Here is a 21503-nt window from a genome sequence, read left to right on the forward strand (position 1 = left end):
TAGACAAATGTTTCCCACATCCCAGGCATCCCCAGGGCCCTGTAAGATTTTTGGAATATCTGCTATTACTGGTGGTACTATTATTATGTACTCAATATTGACTCACATTTTTACTTAAAGTTATTTTTAAAGGAAGCTACATATATCATGGGCTTAATATATGAACTCAAGTTGTTAATACACATTAAGTAAATATATAACCCTTAAAATAAAAATTGCTTGTGTCTCAGGACTTCCCTTGTGGTCCAGTGGTTGACTCCACCCTTCCATTGCAGGGGGCACAGGTTCCATCCCTGGTCGGAGAGCCAAGATCCCACATGCTGTGTGGTGCATCCAAAAAAGAAAAAAGAAATGTTCTGTCTCTGTACCTCTGAAATCATGTTATGATGTGGTAGTAACAGACCCACATGTGTTGGGAAACTCTTCCCTGGACGAAGGAAGAGGAGTTTGGGGGGAACCTCCCCGGGTGGTAGAAGCTCTAGGCCCACTCCTGAACAGTGCTATTTCCGGCCACCCAAAGACTGTGCCACCACGAGCCGTGGCCCTGGAGGCAGCAGTGAGGCAGAGTGGGATCTGAGCTTCCGAGGAGGCGTGGAGCTGCCTCTCTTACGGGGATTCAGACAGCTTAGATGGCAAGCGTCTCAGCAGCAATCAGGTGGACTGAGTAATAAAGACCTTTCTTTATTTTCCATACCCCCTCAAACACCCAACTCAACACCCCATTCTGGTGTAGTCCTCCAAGAAAAGAGTGCCCCACCTTGACATAGGGGCTGAAATCAGGTTAAATTTGATTTAGAAAACAACGTGATTTCTTTTTTATAAATTTATTCATTTTATTTATTTATTTTTGGCAGTGTTGGGTCTTTGTTGATGCGTGGGGGCTTTCTCTAGTTGCTGCAAGTGGGGCCTACTCTTCATTGCCGTTTGCAGGCTTCTCATTGCAGTGGCTTCTCTTGTTGCAAAGCATGAGCTCTAGGCACACGGGCTTCAGTACTTGTGGCACGCAGGCTCGGTAGTTGTGGCACACGGGCTTAGTTGCCCCGCGGCATGTGGGATCTTCCCGGACCAGGGCTCGGACCTGTGTCCCCTGCATTGGCAGGCGGATTCTTAACCACTGTGCCACCAGGGAAGCCCCAAACAACATGATTCCTGCCTCCAGGATTGTGAAGTAAAATTCAGATCCCTTACGCACCTCTGCAACATGGGTACTGTTATCCTTATATGTAGATGAAACTAAGATGATGTAAGGGACCTCCCAAGGTCATGCAGCTAGCAAGTGACACCTAGCTGACTTCAATCTTGGAGGCTTTGCTATTTCCATCTGCTCCCATTTTGCAATAGGCATCATGGACACAAGAGAGGTGTGATCCTACCCTCTACACACTCGAAATCTAATTGGGACCCAAAATATTTTCCCCTCGTATTATCAGGAAAACATCAGAAAAAGTCTTCACTGGCAAACATACATCCAACTCATTTCCATAAACAAAATTTAAAGCCATATTCAACATCCTTTTGGGCCCACAAAGTAGTTTCTTTTATTTTTTAAATTTATTTATTATTTTATTTTTTATTTCTGTCTGTGTTGGGTCTTCCTTGCTGCGTGTGGGCTTTCTCTAGCTGCGGTGAGTGGGGACTACTCTTCGTTGCGGTGCGCGGGCTTCTCATTGTCTTGGCTTCTCTTGTTGCGGAGCATGGATTCCAGGCGCGTGGGCTTCAGTAGTTGTGTCACATGGGCTCAGTAGCTGTGGCTCGCAGGCTCTAGAGCTCAGGCTCAGTAGTTGTGGCGCATGGGCTTAGTTGCTCCGCGGCATGTGGGATCTTCCGGCCAGGGCTGGAACCCGTGTCCCTTGCATTGGCAGGCAGATTCTTAACCACTGCGCCACCAGGGAAGCCCTAGTTTCTTTTATTTTAATATTTTCCTCTGACCACAAGGAAATGACCATTTGGCAGATATGGTAAAAAATAGTCCAGGCTGATGTCTGACAGACCTGGATTCCACATCCTAATTCTGCCCTTTACTGTGTGACCTTGGGGAAATAATCTCTCTGGGCTGCAATCTCCTCATTTTCAAAAAGGGAAAAGTTGTTTTGAGAATTAGAAATAATGTATGCAAAGGACCTTGCAAAAGTACCATAAGTAATAACTATGATGATTATAGTAAACGATCATTCCTTATGCCTCTTGGTCCTCAAAATCTTCCTTCAGCTTTAAAACAAAATGAGACCAAGGCTTTCGTCTTTCAAAGAAAAAAAAAGCCTAAAGGGTGTTTGTGTGGCTGCACCTGTCTATTCACTTACTTAGTGTCATCATTTCCTGGGAACCAATACGATTATTTGCCCCTGGACATAGTTTCCCGGCAACACACATCTTGAGCCAATTCAGGTGAATTTTCTCTGTCATTATGGTACCTGGCCCCTGCATCAAGCGGCTCCTTGCAACCTTCCATAAATATTAGAATTATGTTGGCTACAGGGAAACTGAGCAAAGGTTATGTTTATACACTGTCTTTCTCTTGGGATTTTACAACACGGAGCAAAGAGCCATCAGCTGAGGCCACCACAGTCTCTTTGAAAGCAGCTGGGTGGGTATTTTTGTGCCATGCAAACAGAGCAGAACAGATTTATTCCTAGGGTTTTCTGACCAGAAGCAAAAGGAGTACACTCAGTGAATCCTCAACAACTATTGCTGATGATCAGAAGAGACCCAGGAAATAATCTGATTTTCCTGAACAAGGGTCTACCCTGACATTTTCTCTTTCTTTCCGCTGGGAGCAGGCTGGCAAATACGTTTAAAGCAAAGTAACAGTCAAGTTATTGCTAAACCATTTAGCAAACAGTATATGAATTTTCCATGTTTTAAGTGTAAATATTCTTCACTTTAAATTCTGTTTATCCTTCCAAGTCTGATTTTTAAAAAATTTTTTATGTTGTTTGAATCCCTGCAGGCAAGACTTTTACTTTGATATTCATTAAATAGGTTTCTGTGATTGCTAAGCAAACATATCATAATTTTAATAATGATGTATAGGTTTTTTAATTTGAAAAATAATGATGACAATTATTTTTGATAGGATTAAAATATTCCCTAATCTCACCACCATGTTATCAATTTGCTATATTTCTTTTTAATAGTTTTCCTATGTACAAATGGTGGTTTTATTTTGTATTTTTATATTCCATTGGCAACCTACTTTTTTCTTTTACCACTATATTAATATTTCCATGTTACAACAAAACTTTCATAGCTACTTTTTAAAAAAACTGGCTTACTACCCAGTTAATTTGATAAAATCTATTAACGATAGAGTACTTCATCACTGACTATCACTCAAGGACAATCACCTTAAGAGACAAACGTATGGGGCTTCCCTGGTGGTGCAGTGATTAAGAATCCACCTGCCAACGCAGAGGACACAGGTTCAAGCCCTGGTCCAGGAAGATCCCACATGCCACGGAACAACTAAGCCCGTGTGCCACAACTACTGAGCCTGCGTGTCACAACTACTGAAGCCCACACACCTAGAGGCCGTGCTCCGCAACAAGAGAAGCTACCGCAATGAGAAGCACGTGCACTGCAATGAAGAGTAGCCCCAGCTCGCTGCAACTAGAGAAAGCCCGTGTGCAGCAACGAAGACCCAAAGCAGCCGAAAATAAATAAATTAATTTTTAAAAAAAGGGAGAATACATGTATGGACACCAAGGGGGGAAAAGGGGGTGTGATGAATTGGGAGATCGGGACTGACAGCCATATGTACACTACTATGTATAAAACAGATAACTAATGAGAACCTGCTGTATAGCACAGGGAACTCTACTCAACGCTCTGTGGTGACCTAAATGGGAAGGAAATACAAAAAAGAGGGGATATATGTATACGTATAGCTGATTCACTTCACTGTACAGCAGAAGGGTCTTCAATTTGTATTGATAAGTAAATTATTGTTTGCTTGTAAGGTATTTTTGCTTATTCTGTACTTACATAAAAATCTAAAGTACAAACAATGTGACCTTGTGTAAGTTATTTAGCTTCTAAACTCAGCCTCTTTATCTGTAAAATGGGAATAAGAGAACCCAGCTCAAGAAGATGTGAGATCAGTGCCTCTCATACGCTAAGCAATCAACAAATGCTATTGATAAATGTATGTTTTAAACAGGATTCATTTCCCATCAAAATAAACGGAAAAGAAACAGTTGGACTTTTCCTAACAGATGTCCAATTAGGTTACGATCTTGCCCAATGTGTAGGGGGCAGCTAAAGGAATGTAAGTTGTACAGTCAGTGGAGAATGTTATCTCCTGATCCAGCAGTGTCAAGCTTGCCTTCTTCAGCCCCTGCCAGCTCTGTCTCTGGCAGAGTCACAAACCACAGCACAGCGGCACCTCAGGGCTCTGCACTGGTCAGCTCAGTGCCTCCCACCAAGCCTGCCCATCCTGTCCCTCTCAGCTATCAAGCAGATCTTAAAGTTTTCCTGCGAAGCACAGGACCTGTTATTTCTCTTTAGCCTTCAAATATCTAGATGTTATCCCAAACACAATTTTGTAATTTGGAGCCCACATTTGGAATTTATTGAAAGCTACTTTTCAAAGATTCTGAAATGCCTTTTACAGGCTCCGGACGCGCAGGCTCAGCGGCCATGGCTCACGGGCCCAGCCGCTCCGCGGCATGTGGGATCTTCCCGGACCGGGGCACGAACCTGCCTTCCCTGCATCGGCAGGCAGACTCTCAACCACTGTGCCACCAGGGAAGCCCCCAGAGGCATATTTTAAGCAACACTTTTTGCTCTGGGTTTTTCCCAAACCCACACATCTCAAAACAATATGCTTCTACTGCTATTTCTTACTAATCAACTTTGGACATTTAGTTTTAAGTTCCCAACATGAAAAACAAGAATTTAGCCCATTTAATCCCTCTCTCTCTTAGTGATATCATTGTTCTTAGTTCTTACTCTAGTCACCTCTGTATCTTCAATCAACATACTTAAGTCTCAACTTTGGCTCCAGTCACCAAGGAAAGTGAAATGACCTGCTTAGTAAGCAGAGGATATTAGCATTCTAATTCCTTACCCTCTTCCCTTCACCTAAAGGCTGTACCTTTACTTTTACATTGTCAATATATAACATTATCTTTCTGTTCTAGAAGCACCATTCAAACCTCCATAATTTGTCTATGAGTTCACCTTACAAGGTGGAAAGCTAATAACTTACATTTCCATGACGATGTGACCAAGTAGCATGCTAGGAGTCCTTCTCCGCAGGGTGGGATCATGACCGCCGGTCACTTAGTGGAGAAGTTCCTGTGTCAAACTGAAGTGGGATTCTACCTTTTACCTCCACCAAATCCCTGAATCGTATCTTTGTGATTTTCCAACTCCTGGCTACTACCTGATCAGTCATTGTCCTGGCATCTGTGTTTTGTCTCTGGCTTATTCCTTCCTTCTCAGTCTTTGTGAGCATGAGGAACACCACTCCCTTACCCTCCGCCTCCCCCTCAGCTCCCCACCTCTGCCTTCGGAATACCAGAACTCACTGCTCTGGTTCTCCCCAGGAAATTTGCTCACTTTCTTTAGAATAGCCTTCCATTTTAATTAGTTGCCAAAAATGAAACAAATTCAGGAGACTTCACACAAATTCTAGATTTCTGTCTTCTACTGAAAATTGTAAGATTGGGTAACTCTGGGCTCAAATTCTACAGCAATGGCCTAGGGTGCAACTGTACTAGCTTTCTTCCCTTTACCTGTCTGGACCCTATGGTAATGGGTTCTCAACCCTTGAAATACAGACTTAATCTCCTTGGCTCCAGCCCCACGCCTCACTCCTGCCCTGATCAGAAGCCTCTCTCACATTCCACAGGACAGGCTGTGCCCTCCTGGGCCATAGCCCCTCCTTATATATTCTCCCTTGTTACTTACTCAACAGGCGGTCCTCGGACCAGAACAGCCTCAGGGGCATCACCTGGGAGCTTTTTAGAGCTGCAGAACCTCATGCCCCACCCTAGACTTATTGAACCATAATCTGCATTTTAATGAGCTCTCTTGGTGATTAGTAGGCCAATTAAGAAAAGAGCTGGCCTAGGTTATAATTTCCCTGCCTTGCTTCATTGGGCATCCCTCTCTTTTTGTCCTCCTAAATTTACTGAATTCTCTCATTCATGGATGTCCCTCATCCCTTTCACTTCATCATCAATTTTGTGGATTTATTTACTTTCTATATTCATTTCTTTTCCATTGTTTTGTGGGATCTCTGGAGGCAAAGGGAAAACAATTTTGCATGGTCAGTAATTCAGCAAGCAGTTTGACAGTTTTCAGACACAGGTCTTAAAACACTAGAGTAATAGAAAGTGTTGCTATGTCCTGTTTCTGTTTTGTTTTGTTGGCTTGGTTGTGTTTTATAGCTGTTATCTCAGTAAGAACACAGATGTGAGAGGGGATGATAGATGTTTATGATCTTGATGGAACAGCTCCTCATGTGAAAGTCTCCTGATGCCCTTTGGTTGCCTAACTGAGCAAGGGCTTGTGTGCCTGTGGGCAGACGCAGGTGTTTGCAGCAAAGTAAGGGCTTACTGCAGGGCGCCAAGCAAGGGAGTAGGAGACAAGCCTCAGATCCATTGCCACCTGGTCTTTGAGTTAGGGGGTTTTTAAATGGGAAGAACAAAGAAACTGGGATTAAGTATCGTCTTGTGACATTTCCTTTTTTTCATTTTTTAAAAATTGAAGTACAGTTAATTTACAATGTTGTGTCAGTTTCAAGTGTACAGCAAAGTGATTCAGTTACATGTATGTGTTCTTTTTCAGATTCCTTCCCGTTATAGGTTATTACAACATAGTGAGTATAGTACCCTGTGCTATGCAGTAGGTCCTTGTTGTTTACCTATTTTATATTACAGTAGTGTGTATATGCTAATCCCAAACTCCTAATTTATCCCACCCTCCTTCTATCCCCTTTGGTAACCAGAGGTTATTTTTCTATGTCTGTTGAGTCTATTTCTGTTTTGTAAATAAGTTCATTTGTATCGTTTTTTAAGATTCCACATATAAGTGCTATCATATGATATTTGTCTTTCTCTGTCTTGTGACATTTTTATTTTTTTGGCTGCACCAAGTGGCATGTGGGATCCCAGTCCCCCAACCAGGGATCGAACCGGCACCCCCTGCATTGGAAGCATAGAGTCTTAACCACTGGACCCCCAGGGAAGTCCCTGTGACATTTCTTAATCGTAGTTTCAAGAGTCTGGATGCCTACAGTTTATGAGTCTCTGGTCTGAGGGTCCAATGGCCCGGGTGATCTGTTAGCTTATCCTGCCCTAGAGAAAACAACCTGTATGTTAGTGGTAAGTAATTGACAATAGCAACTTTAGCACATTAACGATGTTATTGACAACAGCAATTTTAGTCCTCTGACTCTGGTTGATTAGTCTTCAGTATGCACAGGACTGAGGTCAGAGGGGACAAGAGAGGGAATAAAATTTTTTACAGAGAGGTTAACCATAAACTCTTCAGGGGAGCTCGGTTTTAGGGGGACCTGGTTTCAGTTGATTACTTTACACCTGAAAAACTCAGAGACATTGCTGCCTGTAAGACTGGTGGCCACCATTTTGCCAGAAGATATCAGCATTAAAGAAAGCAAACTGGAAATTACAATAAAGACAAAGGGAATGGAACAGCTTAGCAGAGTTGTGCAAAGCCATGTTTCTTTGTTGTTCTGGGTGTATTTGTATTTTTAGCATCACGACTGCTACTGTACATTTGTCCCAGCCAGTCATCCAAGTCTTTGTGGAAATTAACTGCAATGTTATGAATGTTTCACAGATGGATGAACCAAAACTGATGAGAAAACAAACTGGTTCTGATCTTTTCACCATTTGGGGAATCTGAGTTTTATCTGGCTGAAATAAATGTTTGCAATCAGAAACTGTATCATGAAGGATATTTTTTTTCCTGCCCAAAATGGAATACCCAACTAAAAGTGGCCTGGACTGGTGGTTCTCAAAATTGGCTGCACATTGGAATCACCTGGGAAACCTGACTCCTACATGGTGAAATCTGATTTCATTGGTCTGGGGTATGACTTGGGCCTTGAGAGGGATTCTCAAGTGCAGCCAAGGTTGGGAACCACCTGCTTAAACAATTCAGACACATTGTTTCGCTTAACCAGAGTCCTGGAGGTGGCATTGTAGGCATGGATGGGAGACTCGATAGTGTTATCAAGGACCCAGGCTCTCCCCGACTTCCTCCTTAGTCATTCTCAGCATGTTGTCAGTGCATGCCCTTCCAGACACAGATGGCTGCTGTCGCTCTGAGCATCAAGTGTTCAAACACAGCAGGGAAAATGAAACCGCCTCCTCTTTGTCAGCGAGGAAGACTTTCTAAGAAGCTCCCCACCGCCACCCACCCCAGGAGATTTCTCCTTATTTCTTTGGTTAAAACACAGCCACCCAAAGACCAACTGCTGGCAAAGAATGGCTTACATCAATTGTTGCTGTTACAAAACAAAATGAGGGTGCCATTAAACTAAGTAAAAAGAGGGAAAGGCTGTTAGGTAGGCAACCAACAGCGTCTCTGTAGCCTTGTTATCCAAACCAAATTAGCCGATTGTGTTAGTTGGGTACCTAGGCTAACTTTGTTGGACTTATGAACAAACTGGACTTACGAACATGCTCTAGGAACGGAACTCGTTCATATGTAGGGAATTTGTTCATATGTTAATGATGTAATTCATCATTAACCCGTGGAATACCATCAGGCTCCATTGGACCTGATATTAGTTTTTAAATTTCCTTTTGGAGCAGTTCTAACTATTTGTAAGGAGTAATCTTTTGACTTTTTCTTTCTTAGAGGTCTTCCAAAAAACAAAGGGAAAATTTAATTTTAAAAAATAGAATAAAATTCATTCTATCCTGGTGATTACCATATGGGCCACTGACGCTTTTATAAATCTAAGATACGTTAGGGGATTTTACTGATCTCATTTTTCTTAGTTCAGGTTTTGCTATTTCATCACTTAGGAAATTCTTTTTTTTTTTAAATAAATTTATTTATTTATTTATTTTTGGCTGTGTTGGGTCTTCGCTGCTGCGCGCGTACTTTCTCTAGTTGTGGTGAGCAGGGGCTACTCTTTGCAGAGATGCTCAGGCTTCTCATTGCGGTGGCTTCTCTTGTTGTGGAGCACGGGCTCTAGGTATGTGGGCTTCAGTAGTTGTGACACGCGGGCTCTAGAGTGCAGGATCAGTAGTTGTGGCACACGGGCTTAGTTGCTCCGCGGCATGTGGGATCTTCCTGAACCAGGGCTTGAACCCGTGTCCCCTGCGTTGGCAGGCAGATTCTTAACCACTGCGCCACCAGGGAAGCCCTAAGAAATTCTTTTATCATACACTTCAATTTTTCCCAGCTATATTTAAAAAAGGAATTAAATTATAAGAAAATGGAAAAATGATGGAATCACCTAAAAGGATGATGCAATGTCTACAAAAATGCTATATTGCAGTTTTCTTATTATAATGCCCAAAGTATTGCCTCATTTTCAAGAAGGAAAAAAAGAAGACTGGAGGGATTATCTTTATAGTTTGCTTTAAGATTTCATAGAACAAGTTGAGAATTCAGAATTTTTCATTTTCCATCCATAGTGGCAAAAAAAAGGAAACTGACAGGGGAAGATGTTTCAAAGTTATTAGATGAATCAGAAGATAAATGCAAGGAGACAAATAGCAGCACTCTAGACTCTATTAATGGTGGTGGAATTGGTCATATAAATGGAATCTCATGTTATGAGTTTTCAGATCAAGTTATCGTAGATGAATTGTTCTCAAACTCAAGAATTAATGTGACCTATATATTCCTAAGGACACAAAAGCAATGTGGTATTTTCATCCAGCTAGTCATTTGACAGGAAGCATGTCATCATGCAATATTCTGTGACAAGAACTCGGACCGTCTTGTTTTGTCAAAATGATGTATGATGATATTTTTTCATCTTTTTTATTGGTTGTGCACCGGTGTTTGAGTTGAAGAGGTTTGGTATGTTTTAATTCTTGTGGACATTCCTAATAAAGTTTTCTTCTTACTATCCCTTTATTCTTCTGCAAATTAATCATAAAATGACTTCAAAAATATAATGAATCTTTTTCTTGGTATATTGACAAAGAACATTCAGATTTCTCAGTTGTGAGCTCAAAATCCTTTATCAGTGTTGACAAGAGAAACATACTGATTATCTTGTTTAGGAGAGCCACTGTGCCAGGTTCTGACAATACAAGGAAACCCAGGTCTGCTCTTAAAGGGCTTATAACCCTGTTGGGGGTCAGGAATATAAATTCTCTTCCATTAGCTACAAATGCCTCATTAGGGTTTTTCATTTCCAGTTGTAGGATATCCTCAGATATCCCCTCCCAGTGTTAATATCTTACAGAATGATAGTATAATATCAAAACCAAGAAATTGACACTGAAATAATCTATACAACTTATTCAGGTTTTACCAGGACAGAGTTACTTGTGTGTGTGTGTACCTCTATGTAATTTTATCACGTGTAAATCCTTGTGAAACCACCACCATAATCAAGATACTCGATTATACCATCACCACAAGACTTGCTCTTACTCATCCCTGTAGAGCCACATCCCTCCTTTCCCCATCTTTAACTCTGGCAACCACTAATATATTTTCCATCTCTGTATTATTTCATGGACGTTATATAAATGGAATCATGCAGTGGAATGGAATCAAAACATCCTTTTGAGATTGGCCTTCTTTCACTCAGCTTAATTTTCTTGAGGTTATTCCAAATTGTTGCTTTTGCATCAATAGTTTGCTCCTTTTCATTGCTGAGTAGTATACCATGCACGGTAGGAATGTACTATATAGTCATTGAGGGACATTTGGGTAGTTGCCAGTTTGGTGCTCTTAAAAATAAAGCTGCGGGCTTCCCTGGTGGCACAGTGGTTGAGAGTCCGCCTGCCGATGCAGGGGACATGGGTTCGTGCCCCGGTCCGGGAAGATCCCACATGCCGCGGAGCGGCTGGGCCCGTGAGCCATGGCCGCTGAGCCTGCGCGTCCAGAGCCTGTGCTCCGCAACGGGAGAGGCCACAACAGTGAAAGGCCCGCGAACCCAAAAAAAAAAACAAAACAAAACACCTGCTATGAACAATCATGCACAAGTTCCTGTGTGAAAATAAGTTTTCATTTCTCGGGGATAAGTGCTTAAGAGGGCAATTGCTGGTTATACAGTAAGTCCCTTTTAGTTTTGAAAGGAACTGCCAAACTGTGTTCTAGAGTGGCTGTACCATTTTACGTTCCCACCAGCAACATGAGTGATCCAGTTTCTCTGCATCCTTACTTGTATTTGGTGTTATCATTATATTTCATTTTAGCTGTTCTGATAGGTGTACAGTGAAATCTCACTGTAGTTTCAATTTGCAGTTCTCTAGTAATTAATGCTCTTGAACATCTTTTCATGTGTTTGCCTTTTGTATACCCTTAGTGAAATGTGTGTTTTCCTAATTTCTAACTGGAGTATATGTTTTGTTTTTAATGCTGAGTTTATGAGTTCTTTATATATTCTAGATATGCCCAGCTACTATAACATTTGAGGGAGAAATGATGTCATGAAGAGTCTCTATCTCACTGAAGCACATTAATACTCCTCCCTCTTTAGAAAACCCATCTATATCAATTCCAATCCAGCTGTTTTCAGAGAGGAACACTCTCTGTGGGGGCCAGTTTCCAACCTTCGGTGAACACTTTATTTGCCACTGATATGCTCCACGCTATTCTTGAAGAATTGGAGTGCCACTCTTCATCTTCCTTTCTCTAGGACTTTTGTTATCAGGGCCACAAAAGCAGCTGAGATAATGCTGACCTGACAATTTTTGTTTGTTTTTAATTTTTTCCTCACTTTTCCACTTTCACTAGATGTATTTCTTCTGCTCACTTGTTTCTCTGCTTTCCCACAACTTTAGCTTTCCCCTGCTGTTGTTATGACACTTGCCTCTACATCCCTGTGCAGCTCAGTTCCTCAGATTAAACAATTCTGCTTCTGTGTCCAAATTCCAAATATCAGGGAGAGAGATGGGATCACTGAATACTGGGGTCAGTCGTGCAATTCTGGTGCAGTGTGGCCTGCGGAAGTGACAGCAAGTGATATGTGACTATCCTGGGATGGTTCTCTGAGGAGGTCTGAGCAAAAAATTGCTGTCATTTTTATTACAAGGACCATAGGAGTTAGACAGATTAAGTGGTTCCCAGAGCCACATAGCTCCAGTGGTAGAGGCAGTATATAAACCCTAAGCCTACCCAGTTGCAAAGATTATACTGTATCGACTATGCCAATCACCCCACCAATACAGTTCCTGACCTTGAAAACCTGTGTCTCTTGGTGAGATCAACAAGCATCTACAATTATTGATATAATAGAGACACATACAATCCGACAGAAAAATATACCCGGAGAAAACAGAAGACAGAGGTCTATTAAATGAAATACAATTTACAACTAAAAGAACAATAGCATTCTTCTCTTCTTAAAAAAGTTTGGCAGTAGTTTAAATTTATGCTTATATTATTACCCTCATTATAAAAATACATTAATGTGTTTATGAGCCCTTGGGTGAAATGGTTCAGTAACATACAAAGTTAATTCCATACAGTGTCAGAAAAAACCAGAATGGCACAAATCCCTTTAAACAAGATACATACTTTATGCAAGACACTTTTTGTCCTTTAATCAACATTAACTGACTTTCTAATGTTAGACGAATGTTGTATTCTTGTGATTAAGTCAATGGGGTAACTAAATAGTATCTTTTTAAATACAATGTTGGATCTGGTCTACTAAAATTTTTACTTAGGAGTTTTCTTCCATGTTCATGAGTGAGATTGGTTTAAAATTTTCCTTCTTAAAACTAACCTTGTCAGGTTTCAACATCAACGTTATGACAGCTGCTATACTAAATAATTTGTAGAAGACTGTAACTTTTACTTGACTATGATAGAACTTGACTCTTCACACCCAGAATTTTAAATATAGACTAATTTTTAAAATTGGTTATAGACTACTCTGATTTTCTATTTCTCTGAGTCAGTTTTTTTCTTCCAGCTTTATTGAGACATAACTTATGTACAGTAGTGTATACGTTTAAGGTGTAAAACATAATGATTTGGGACTTCCCTGGTGGCGCAGTGGATAAGGATCCGCCTGCCAATGCGGGGGACATGGATTCGAGCCCTGGTCCAGGAAGATCCCACATGCCGTGGACCAACTAAGCCCGTGAGCCACAACTACTGAGCCTGCACTCTAGAGCCTGCAAGCCACAACTCTGAGCCTGTGTGCCACAACTACTGCAGCCCGTGCACCTACAGCCTGTGCTCTGCAACAAGAGAAGCAATCACAATGAGAAGCCCGCGCACTGCAATGAAGAGTAGCCCCCACTCACTGTAACTAGAGAAAGCTTGTGTGCAGCAACTAAGACCCAGCCAGCCAAAAATAAAAATATAAAACAAAAAAAACATAATGATTTGACTTACAACACGAAGCAATTATCACAGTAAGTTCAATGGATATCCATCATCTCATACAGATAAAAAATTAAAGAAATTAAATATTTTTCTTGTGATGAGAACTCAGGATTTACTCTCTTAACTTCCATATATTGATATAACATATAGCAGTGTTAATTATATATATCATGTTGTACTTTACATCCCTAGTACTTATTTGTATCTTACAGCTAGAAGTTTGTACCTTTTGACTGTCTTCATCCAATTCCCCTCCCTTCCACCCCTGCCTCTGGTAACCACAAATCTGATCTCTTTGTCTATAAGTTTGTTTGTTTTGAAGTATAACTGACCTACAATACTTTGTTGGTTCCCATTAACACAATGTAGTGATTTGATATTTTTATACATTTCAAAATGATCACATAAATCTAGTTATGATCTATCATCAAAGATATTACATAATTATTGACAATATTCTTCACACTGTACATTTCATACCCATGACTCATTTATTTTGCAACTGGAAGTTTGTACCTTGATTCAGTTTTTTTTTTATAACAACTTTATAGAGACATAATTCACATACCATGGTCACCCGCTTAAAGTGTACAATTCAGTGGTTTTTAGTAAATTTAGAGTTGTGCAATCACTGCCACTATCCAATTCCAGAATATTTTTGTCACTCCAAAAAGAAACCCTGTACCGATCAGCAGTCAGCCACCCACCCTTTCCTCTTAACCTCCAGCCCAAGGCAACTACCAATCTACTTTCTGTCTCTATAGATTTGCCTAGTCTGGACATTTCATAGAAATGAAGTCATATAAAATATCATCTTTTGTGACTGGCTTCTTTCACTTAGCATGTTTTCATGGTTTATCCATGTTGTAACATGTATCAGTACTTCATTTCTTTTTATTAACAAATAATATTCCATTGTATGGACATACCACTTTTGTTTATCCATTCGTCACTTGATGGACATTTGGGTTGTTTTAACTTTTTGGCTATTATAGATTAACGGTGCTCTGAACAATCATGTACAAGTTTTTGTGTGGACATGTTTTTATTACTCTTGGGTTTATACCTAGTTGTGGAAATGCTGGGTCATTTGATAACTCTGTGTTTAACCTTTTGAAGAACTGCCAAACCACCATTTTACATCCTACCAGTAAAGTCTGAGGGTTCCAATTTCTCCGCATCCTAACACTTGTTATTGTCCATCTTTTTCATTATAGCCATCCTAGTGGATGTGAAGTTGTATCTCTTTGTGATCTGATTTTCCTGGTGGCTAAGGATACTGAGTATCTTTTCACATGCTGATTGGCCATTTGTATATTGTCTTTTGGAGAAATGTTGATATATTTTAAGACTTGTTGATACATTTTAGTTACAAGTTCCTTATCAGATATATGATTTCCAAAAAACTTTTCCCTTTCTGTGGCTTGTTTTTTGCACGTTCTTGATGGTGTTCTTTGAAGCACAAACATTTTTAATTTTGATGATGTTGACTTCATCTATTTTGCTTGTGCTTCTGGTGCTATACCTAAGAAACCATTACTTAGTCCAAGGTCACAAAGATTTACACCTATGTTTTCTTCTAAGACTTGTAGTTTTAGTTTACATTTATGTCTTGATACACCTGGGATTAATTTTTTTATATGGTGTGAGAGAGGGGTCCAACTTCATTCTTTTGCATGTTTCCAGTTGTCCCAGCACCGTTTGTGGAAAAAGACTATCCTTTCCCCATTTACTTGCCCTGGCACCTTGTCAAAAATCAACTGACTCTTAAGTGTGAGAGTTTATTCCTGGACTCTCCATTCCATTGATCTGTAGGTCTATTCTCATGCCAGTACCACACTGTCTTGATTAATATAGCTTTGTAGTTTTTAAATTGGGAAGTATGAATCCTCTAACTTGTTCTTTTTCAATATTATTTTGGCTATTCCAAGTCCCTTGATTTTCTATATGAACATTTGGATTAGCTTGTCATTTTCTACAAAGAAGCCAGCTGGGGTTTTGATAGGATAGCATTGAATCTGTAGATCAGTTTGGGGGGTATTGCCATCTTAACACTAGTAAGTCTTCTGCTCTCTAAAAACAGGATCTTTCCATTTATTTGGGTCTTCTTGTATGTCTTTCAACAATGTTTTGTAGTTCAAAGAATAAGTTTTGCACTTGTTAAATTTATTCCTAAGTATTTTAGTCTTTTTTGTAGAAACTTGTTGATTTCATCGGAATTTTCCAACTTACTGTCAGAAAGCTGTTTAAAAGTCTTGAATCAGTGTTCAACTGGAGAAACAGAACCGGTAGGAATATATATACTGACTTATTGCAAGAAATTGACTCACATGATTATGGAGGCTGGAAGGCAGGTCTGAAATCCCAAACCATAGGGGAGACCTTCAGGAAAGGCAGGCTGAAAAATCTCAAGGCATGAGTGGAAGCTGCGATCTACAGGTGTGGTACCTTCTTCTCCCTCAGAGAAGTTATCAGTTCTGCTCTTAAGGCCTTTCAACTGATTGAGTTGGGACCACGCAGACTATCTAGGATAATCTCTTACTTAAAGTCAACTGATTATGAACTTTAAAACAATCTATAAAATACCTTCACAGCAACACATAGGTTAGTGTTTGACTGAATAACATCTGTAGCCTAGCCAGTTGACACATAAAACTGACCATCATAAGCCTCTTACCTTTAAAAAATCTGTACTGTTTTTGTAGTTAATAATTTCCTTTTCATTCCTAATACTACTTATTCATGCTTTTCTCTTTGTATCATGATTAATCTTGTCAGATATTTTTCTAATTTATCAGTCTTTCAAAGAACCAACTTTTGGCTTTCTGATTCCATTATGTTTACTTTCTACTCCATACGTTTTTGCCCTTTATGACACAGCTGCAGAGTAGGTAGAAATTGGTGTCAATTATAGGAACACCACAAGCAAAAGGCCACACTTTAAACTGCAGGCTTGAGCTGTTTTGTTTTTTCCTTTACGCCTCTACTCAGCATGAATTTGGACTGCACACCTATGTAAAAAAACAAACAAAAACCACATATACAGAAAAAAGCCTAATGACATACACTAAAATGTTAACAGTGGTTATCTCTGGATATTAGGATTAGGGATGATGTTCTTCCTCACTCTTTCCTGTATTAAAAGGTATATACTTCTAATAATTAAATACAATTCAATATTCTTTTTTTAAAAATATTTTGTTTGTTTATTTATTTTTGGCTGCATTGGGTCTTCATCGTTGGGTCTTTGTTGCTGCATGCAGGCTTTCTCTAGCTGTGGTGAGTGGGGGCTACTCTTTGATGCAGTGCACGGGCTTCTCACTGCAGTGGCTTCTCTTGCTGCGGAGCACTGGCTCTAGGCGCATGGGCTTCAGTAGCTGTAGCACACGGGCTCAGTAGTTGTGGCTCACGGGCTCTAGAGTGCAGGCTCAGTAGTTGTGGTGCAAGGGCTTAGTTACTCCACGGCATGTGGATCTTCCCAGACCAGGGCTCGAACATGTGCCCCCTTCATTGGCAGGCGGATTCTTAACCACTGAACCACCAGGGAAGTCCCAATTCAACATTCTTGATTGATCCTAGATTTGGGGGGGGGGGAGGCTAAAAAGGGTACTTTGGGGGAAATTTTTTTTTTAATATTTATTTATTTGGCTGCGCCAGATTTTAGTTGCAGCATGTGAACTCTTAGTTGCAGCATGTAGGATCCAGTTCCCCAACCAGGGATTGAACTCAGGCCCCCTGCATTGGGAGTGTGCAGTCTTGCCCACTGGACCACCAGGGAAGTCCCAAAGATTTTTTTTTTTTAAAAGAAGTTTAATATTATATAGAAAAGGAATAAGTATGATATTTCTTGGTTTCAAAGTTCTGATTTGTAAATTAAACCAGGTCAATACAAAAACCTTCCTTCAACCAAACAAAAGTAGGAGATTAAAAAAACCTTTTGCAGGGACTTCGCTGGTGGTCCAGTGGTTAAGACTCCACACTTCCACTCCAGGGGGTACGGGTTCGATCCCTGGTCGGGGAACTAAGATCCTGCATGCCGCACGGCGTGGTCAAAGGAACAAAAGAGAGAAAAAACCTTTTGAAAATCCTTGGTGTTATCAGGTTCCTATGGATCTGAAATATAACACTCAAGGATTATATCCTTAAGTATTATACACTGTGGTAATAAGCAAGTTGAGGAAGTAAAAACAAAATACATGTCTATAAACATGCTTTCCAAAGTAATATAAATAAACGTTTACTTCAGGATCTTGCAATCAAAATTAATTCATACATAATTAATTCAGAATCAAACCTAATGACAAAGCAAGATGGACCAGCCAACAGCATAGTAACAATAGCTGATATGTATATAAAACATTACTATGTGCCAGGTAAGTGCTTTTACCTCATTTAATTCTCATAACAACCCTCTAAAGTAGTTACTATTAATATACCCATTTTACAGATGAGTGGACAAAGGCTAGAACTTACCCAAGGTTATTTAGCTGGTAGTATTGCAGTGGTCCTTTGAGCCCAGGTAGCCTGGCTTTGAAATCTGTGCTCCTAACCTCTATGCTACAATGTTTCTCAATACCAGCTACTAACTAAAAAATCAGAAATGTATTCCTTCGCAACCTTAATCATCATGAGACAAGGAATATCCTTTGGCTCCTATACATCTAAATTTTCAACATATTTTGTTCCTTCCAACCTATAAAACTACCCTAGATTTTGAGCCACCTGATTTTATTTTACTACTATCCCCCTACCCAACCCCACCCCTTGTACTTTGCCCTCATTAAGTGGCTGCATTTGTATTAAGTTCTGCTTAGAATACTAACCAAAAAATGTATGAACTACTTAATTAAATCTTGTTTGTTCAAAATAAAAGAGGAGTTAAACACTTCCCATTACTCTTCAACCACTCTCTTATCAAGGCTTCAAAGACTTGCTCAGAAAAGCACTGCTGATGCTGATAACCAGAGTAGCTTACGAGGAGCACATCATGTGCTGGGCTGCAATGCTATCAAAACAGTATCTTCAATTCTCTTCTGTGTGTATACTGTGTAATAGGATGGGGGGTGGTAGAAATTACGGTAATAAATATAAAATATATTTTCTAGAAACACTTCCATTTCATGGAAATACAATGTGAAGACCATATCAAGCTAAATATGGAAATGTGCAAGTTTTATTTAAAAAAAAAAGGCTACACAAATAATTAAAGGTAATATATGAAGAAACTGCCAAAACAAACAAAAGGTCTCATCTACAAAATTATTTACATGTTTAGGGCCCATACTAAAAAAAAACCATGGTCCCCTGGGGCCAGTATAGACATAGAGAGCAGTCTATGGGAAGAGGACTTCTGTAGTGCTTCCCAGTACATGACATGAACCAAACAACGAAAACCCTGCAAGGTACTTCAATGTTCAGAGGTTTTAAGACCTTGGCTTTGATGATTTTTAAGGTAAGAAACAAAACCAAATCAGCTTCCAATGGGACATGACAGTGGCGTCCAGTCAGTGACCATGACCACAAAGCTTCTGAATGGCCCTCCATTTGGGGGCAGAGCAATCTGAAGAGATGATAGTTTTTACAGATGCCCTGCTACCTACACTAATATAATTACTACAGTATCTTATAAAGACAAACAGCAGTCTTTAAACTCTTTTAAAAATATATAAAGAGTTTCCTAAAGATTTTTTTTAAAAGGTCTAGATTCATCAAAGATGAGTAAAAAATCCATTACTTTCCTAAGTACACTTCCTTACTCTATTCCTGATTAAATGCAAAAGCTGACAGTTTCTGATTCGTAGAAAGATCTAAAGGTTTTTGCTTTTTAGGCAAATTCAGATTCTCCTTCGTTTTTTCTTTCTGGTTTTCAGTTTCGTGACTATCATCGACCACACGTTTTCGTTTCTTTTCTTCAGCTCCATCACTTGCAGTTCCTCCTTTGGCCTTGGCAGCCCATGCCTTTATAAAAATATTGCAGGAGAAAAGTTTTTAGACACTAACAAAGAAATAGGAAGGACATGATTTCGTTACTTTTGCAGGCAACATTCCTTTATGTAAAGCAGCATAATTAGCATTTGAATTGTTAAACTAATCATTAAGGGTTCTTTTTTTTTTAAACAAATCTTTTATTACTTAATTGCAGGGCACGTTAAAAAATTTACATTCTACCTCTATAATATTTCAATCTAAACTCTGCTTGTATTTAAGCATATTAAGTGCAAAACACTATAACTGCAGGTACTTTTTTAGAAAGAAAACCTTTTAAGATTATTATAGATTTCCATGCAGTTGTAGGAAATAATACAGAAAGCCACCGTGTTCCCTTTACTCAGTTTCCCTCAATGGTTGCATCTTGCAAAACTGTAGTGCGCTATTACAACTAGGATATTGACATTGATAAAATCCCCTTTTTTATTTCTACTTGTTTGTGTGTGTGTATATAATTCTATTGTAGGCTGTGTATTTACCACCACATTCAGGATACAGAACAGTAGTTCCATAAGCACGAGGATCCCACATGTTGCCCCACCCCACTCCTCTCCCAGGCCCTAACCCCTGGCAATCAGTTCTCTGTTCTTCATCCCCATCACTTTGTCATATCAGGAACGTTATATACAGTATACACTCTTTTGGGATTGGTTTCTACTCACTAAGCAAGAACCTAACAAGCTTCACTCATTTCATTTACCTCTTAAACCTCTTTTAATCTATAACAATTCCTCCTCCTCCTACTTTATTTTCCTTCCTAGTCATTGTTGTTGAAATGGGACCATTTGACCTGTAGTATTTTTCACATTAACAGACTGGATTTAAGAAATGTTTAAGGTTTACACTAAAAATATTGATTACATTTTTAAGTATTCAAGAACACAATCGCAACTTTTGCCAAATCTCTTCTTCTTTTCCTAATAAGGTCTTATTCATTCAGATGTCATTTTATCTAATTCTTTACAATTTTTATCCTTTTATAAATACTTATAAAAAATGAGAAATACAAGATGCTAATGAGATTCTAAAGGAGGCTAGAGGTGGTAAGACCAGTTTCTAGCTTCCTAATTTTGCATTAGTTTTATTCGTTTTTAAAACCAGCTTATCAAGGTAACTATGTCACAAGGTGCCCATGCAGCACGCAGTCATTCCTAGGGAAGGGAAGTCTGAGATTTATTGATACAACACACACAATCCTTCCCCTTGCAAAAGAAAGCTGCTCTTAGCCTTCTTTCACATGGCAGAAACTGACATGAGGAGCAATAGGTACAAGCCACCTGTCCTAATTTCCAGATGAAAGGCTAGAACAGAACATCAGATTTTTTCCCCCCAAAGCAGTATTCTCATTTAGTAGTCAATGTGTAAGTAAACAGCATTTTAAGAAATTCTGCTTACAAGGACTTTAGAGTAGTACTCCAAAAATGTGAATTAATTTCATTTTTACTTATTAATCTTTTTTTGCTTTTGATAAGTAATGCACTTTTTCTTGGGGTATTCCCCTAACTTACAATATGCAGAAACTTATACAGATGTAAGCAGTACATCTGCCAAAAAATTAACCATCAGCACTAAATAATAATTATTACATATCCATAGGTTCAAAGCTGACATTTTGCTTGTTGTATTTCCTCTCCACCAAGAGTTTATCAGAATGTATTCAATTTCTAAAAACAGAAAAAGGCACTTTCTTTAAGAATTTTTAAAACCTGGGAATTCACTGAAGTCCCCATCTCAGTACAATTAACCTTACAAATGGGACCTAATGAAACTTAAAAGCTTTTGTATAGCAAAGGAAACTATAAACAAGACAAAAAGACAATCCTCAGAATGGGAGAAAATATTTGCAAATGAATCAACGGACAATCAAAGGATTAATCTCCAAAATATATAAACAGCTCACGCAACTCAATATCAAAAAAACAAACAACCCAATCAAAAAATGGGCAGAAGACCTAAATAGACATTTCTCCAAAGAAGACATACAGATTGCCAAGAAGCACATGAAAAGC

General features: G+C 39.4%; 1 protein-coding gene across 2 annotated transcripts in view; it reads right to left on the minus strand.

The window, feature by feature from the left end:
* Positions 1-13119: 13119 nt before the first annotated feature.
* WDHD1 (WD repeat and HMG-box DNA binding protein 1) overlaps positions 13120-21503 on the minus strand; it is a 61812-nt gene continuing 53428 nt past the window's right edge. For both annotated transcript variants that reach the window (XM_022570516.3, XM_089907726.1), the window contains one exon: positions 13120-19464. In XM_022570516.3, coding sequence (XP_022426224.1) covers positions 19264-19464 — 201 coding nt within the window. In that variant the 3' untranslated portion in view covers positions 13120-19263. The remainder of the gene's footprint in view (positions 19465-21503) is intronic.

Source organism: Delphinapterus leucas, chromosome 2 (assembly GCF_059928025.1).
Source record: "Delphinapterus leucas isolate spDelLeu-1000000601 "Yukka" chromosome 2, BTC_Dleu_Yukka2, whole genome shotgun sequence".
NCBI lineage: Eukaryota > Metazoa > Chordata > Mammalia > Artiodactyla > Monodontidae > Delphinapterus > Delphinapterus leucas.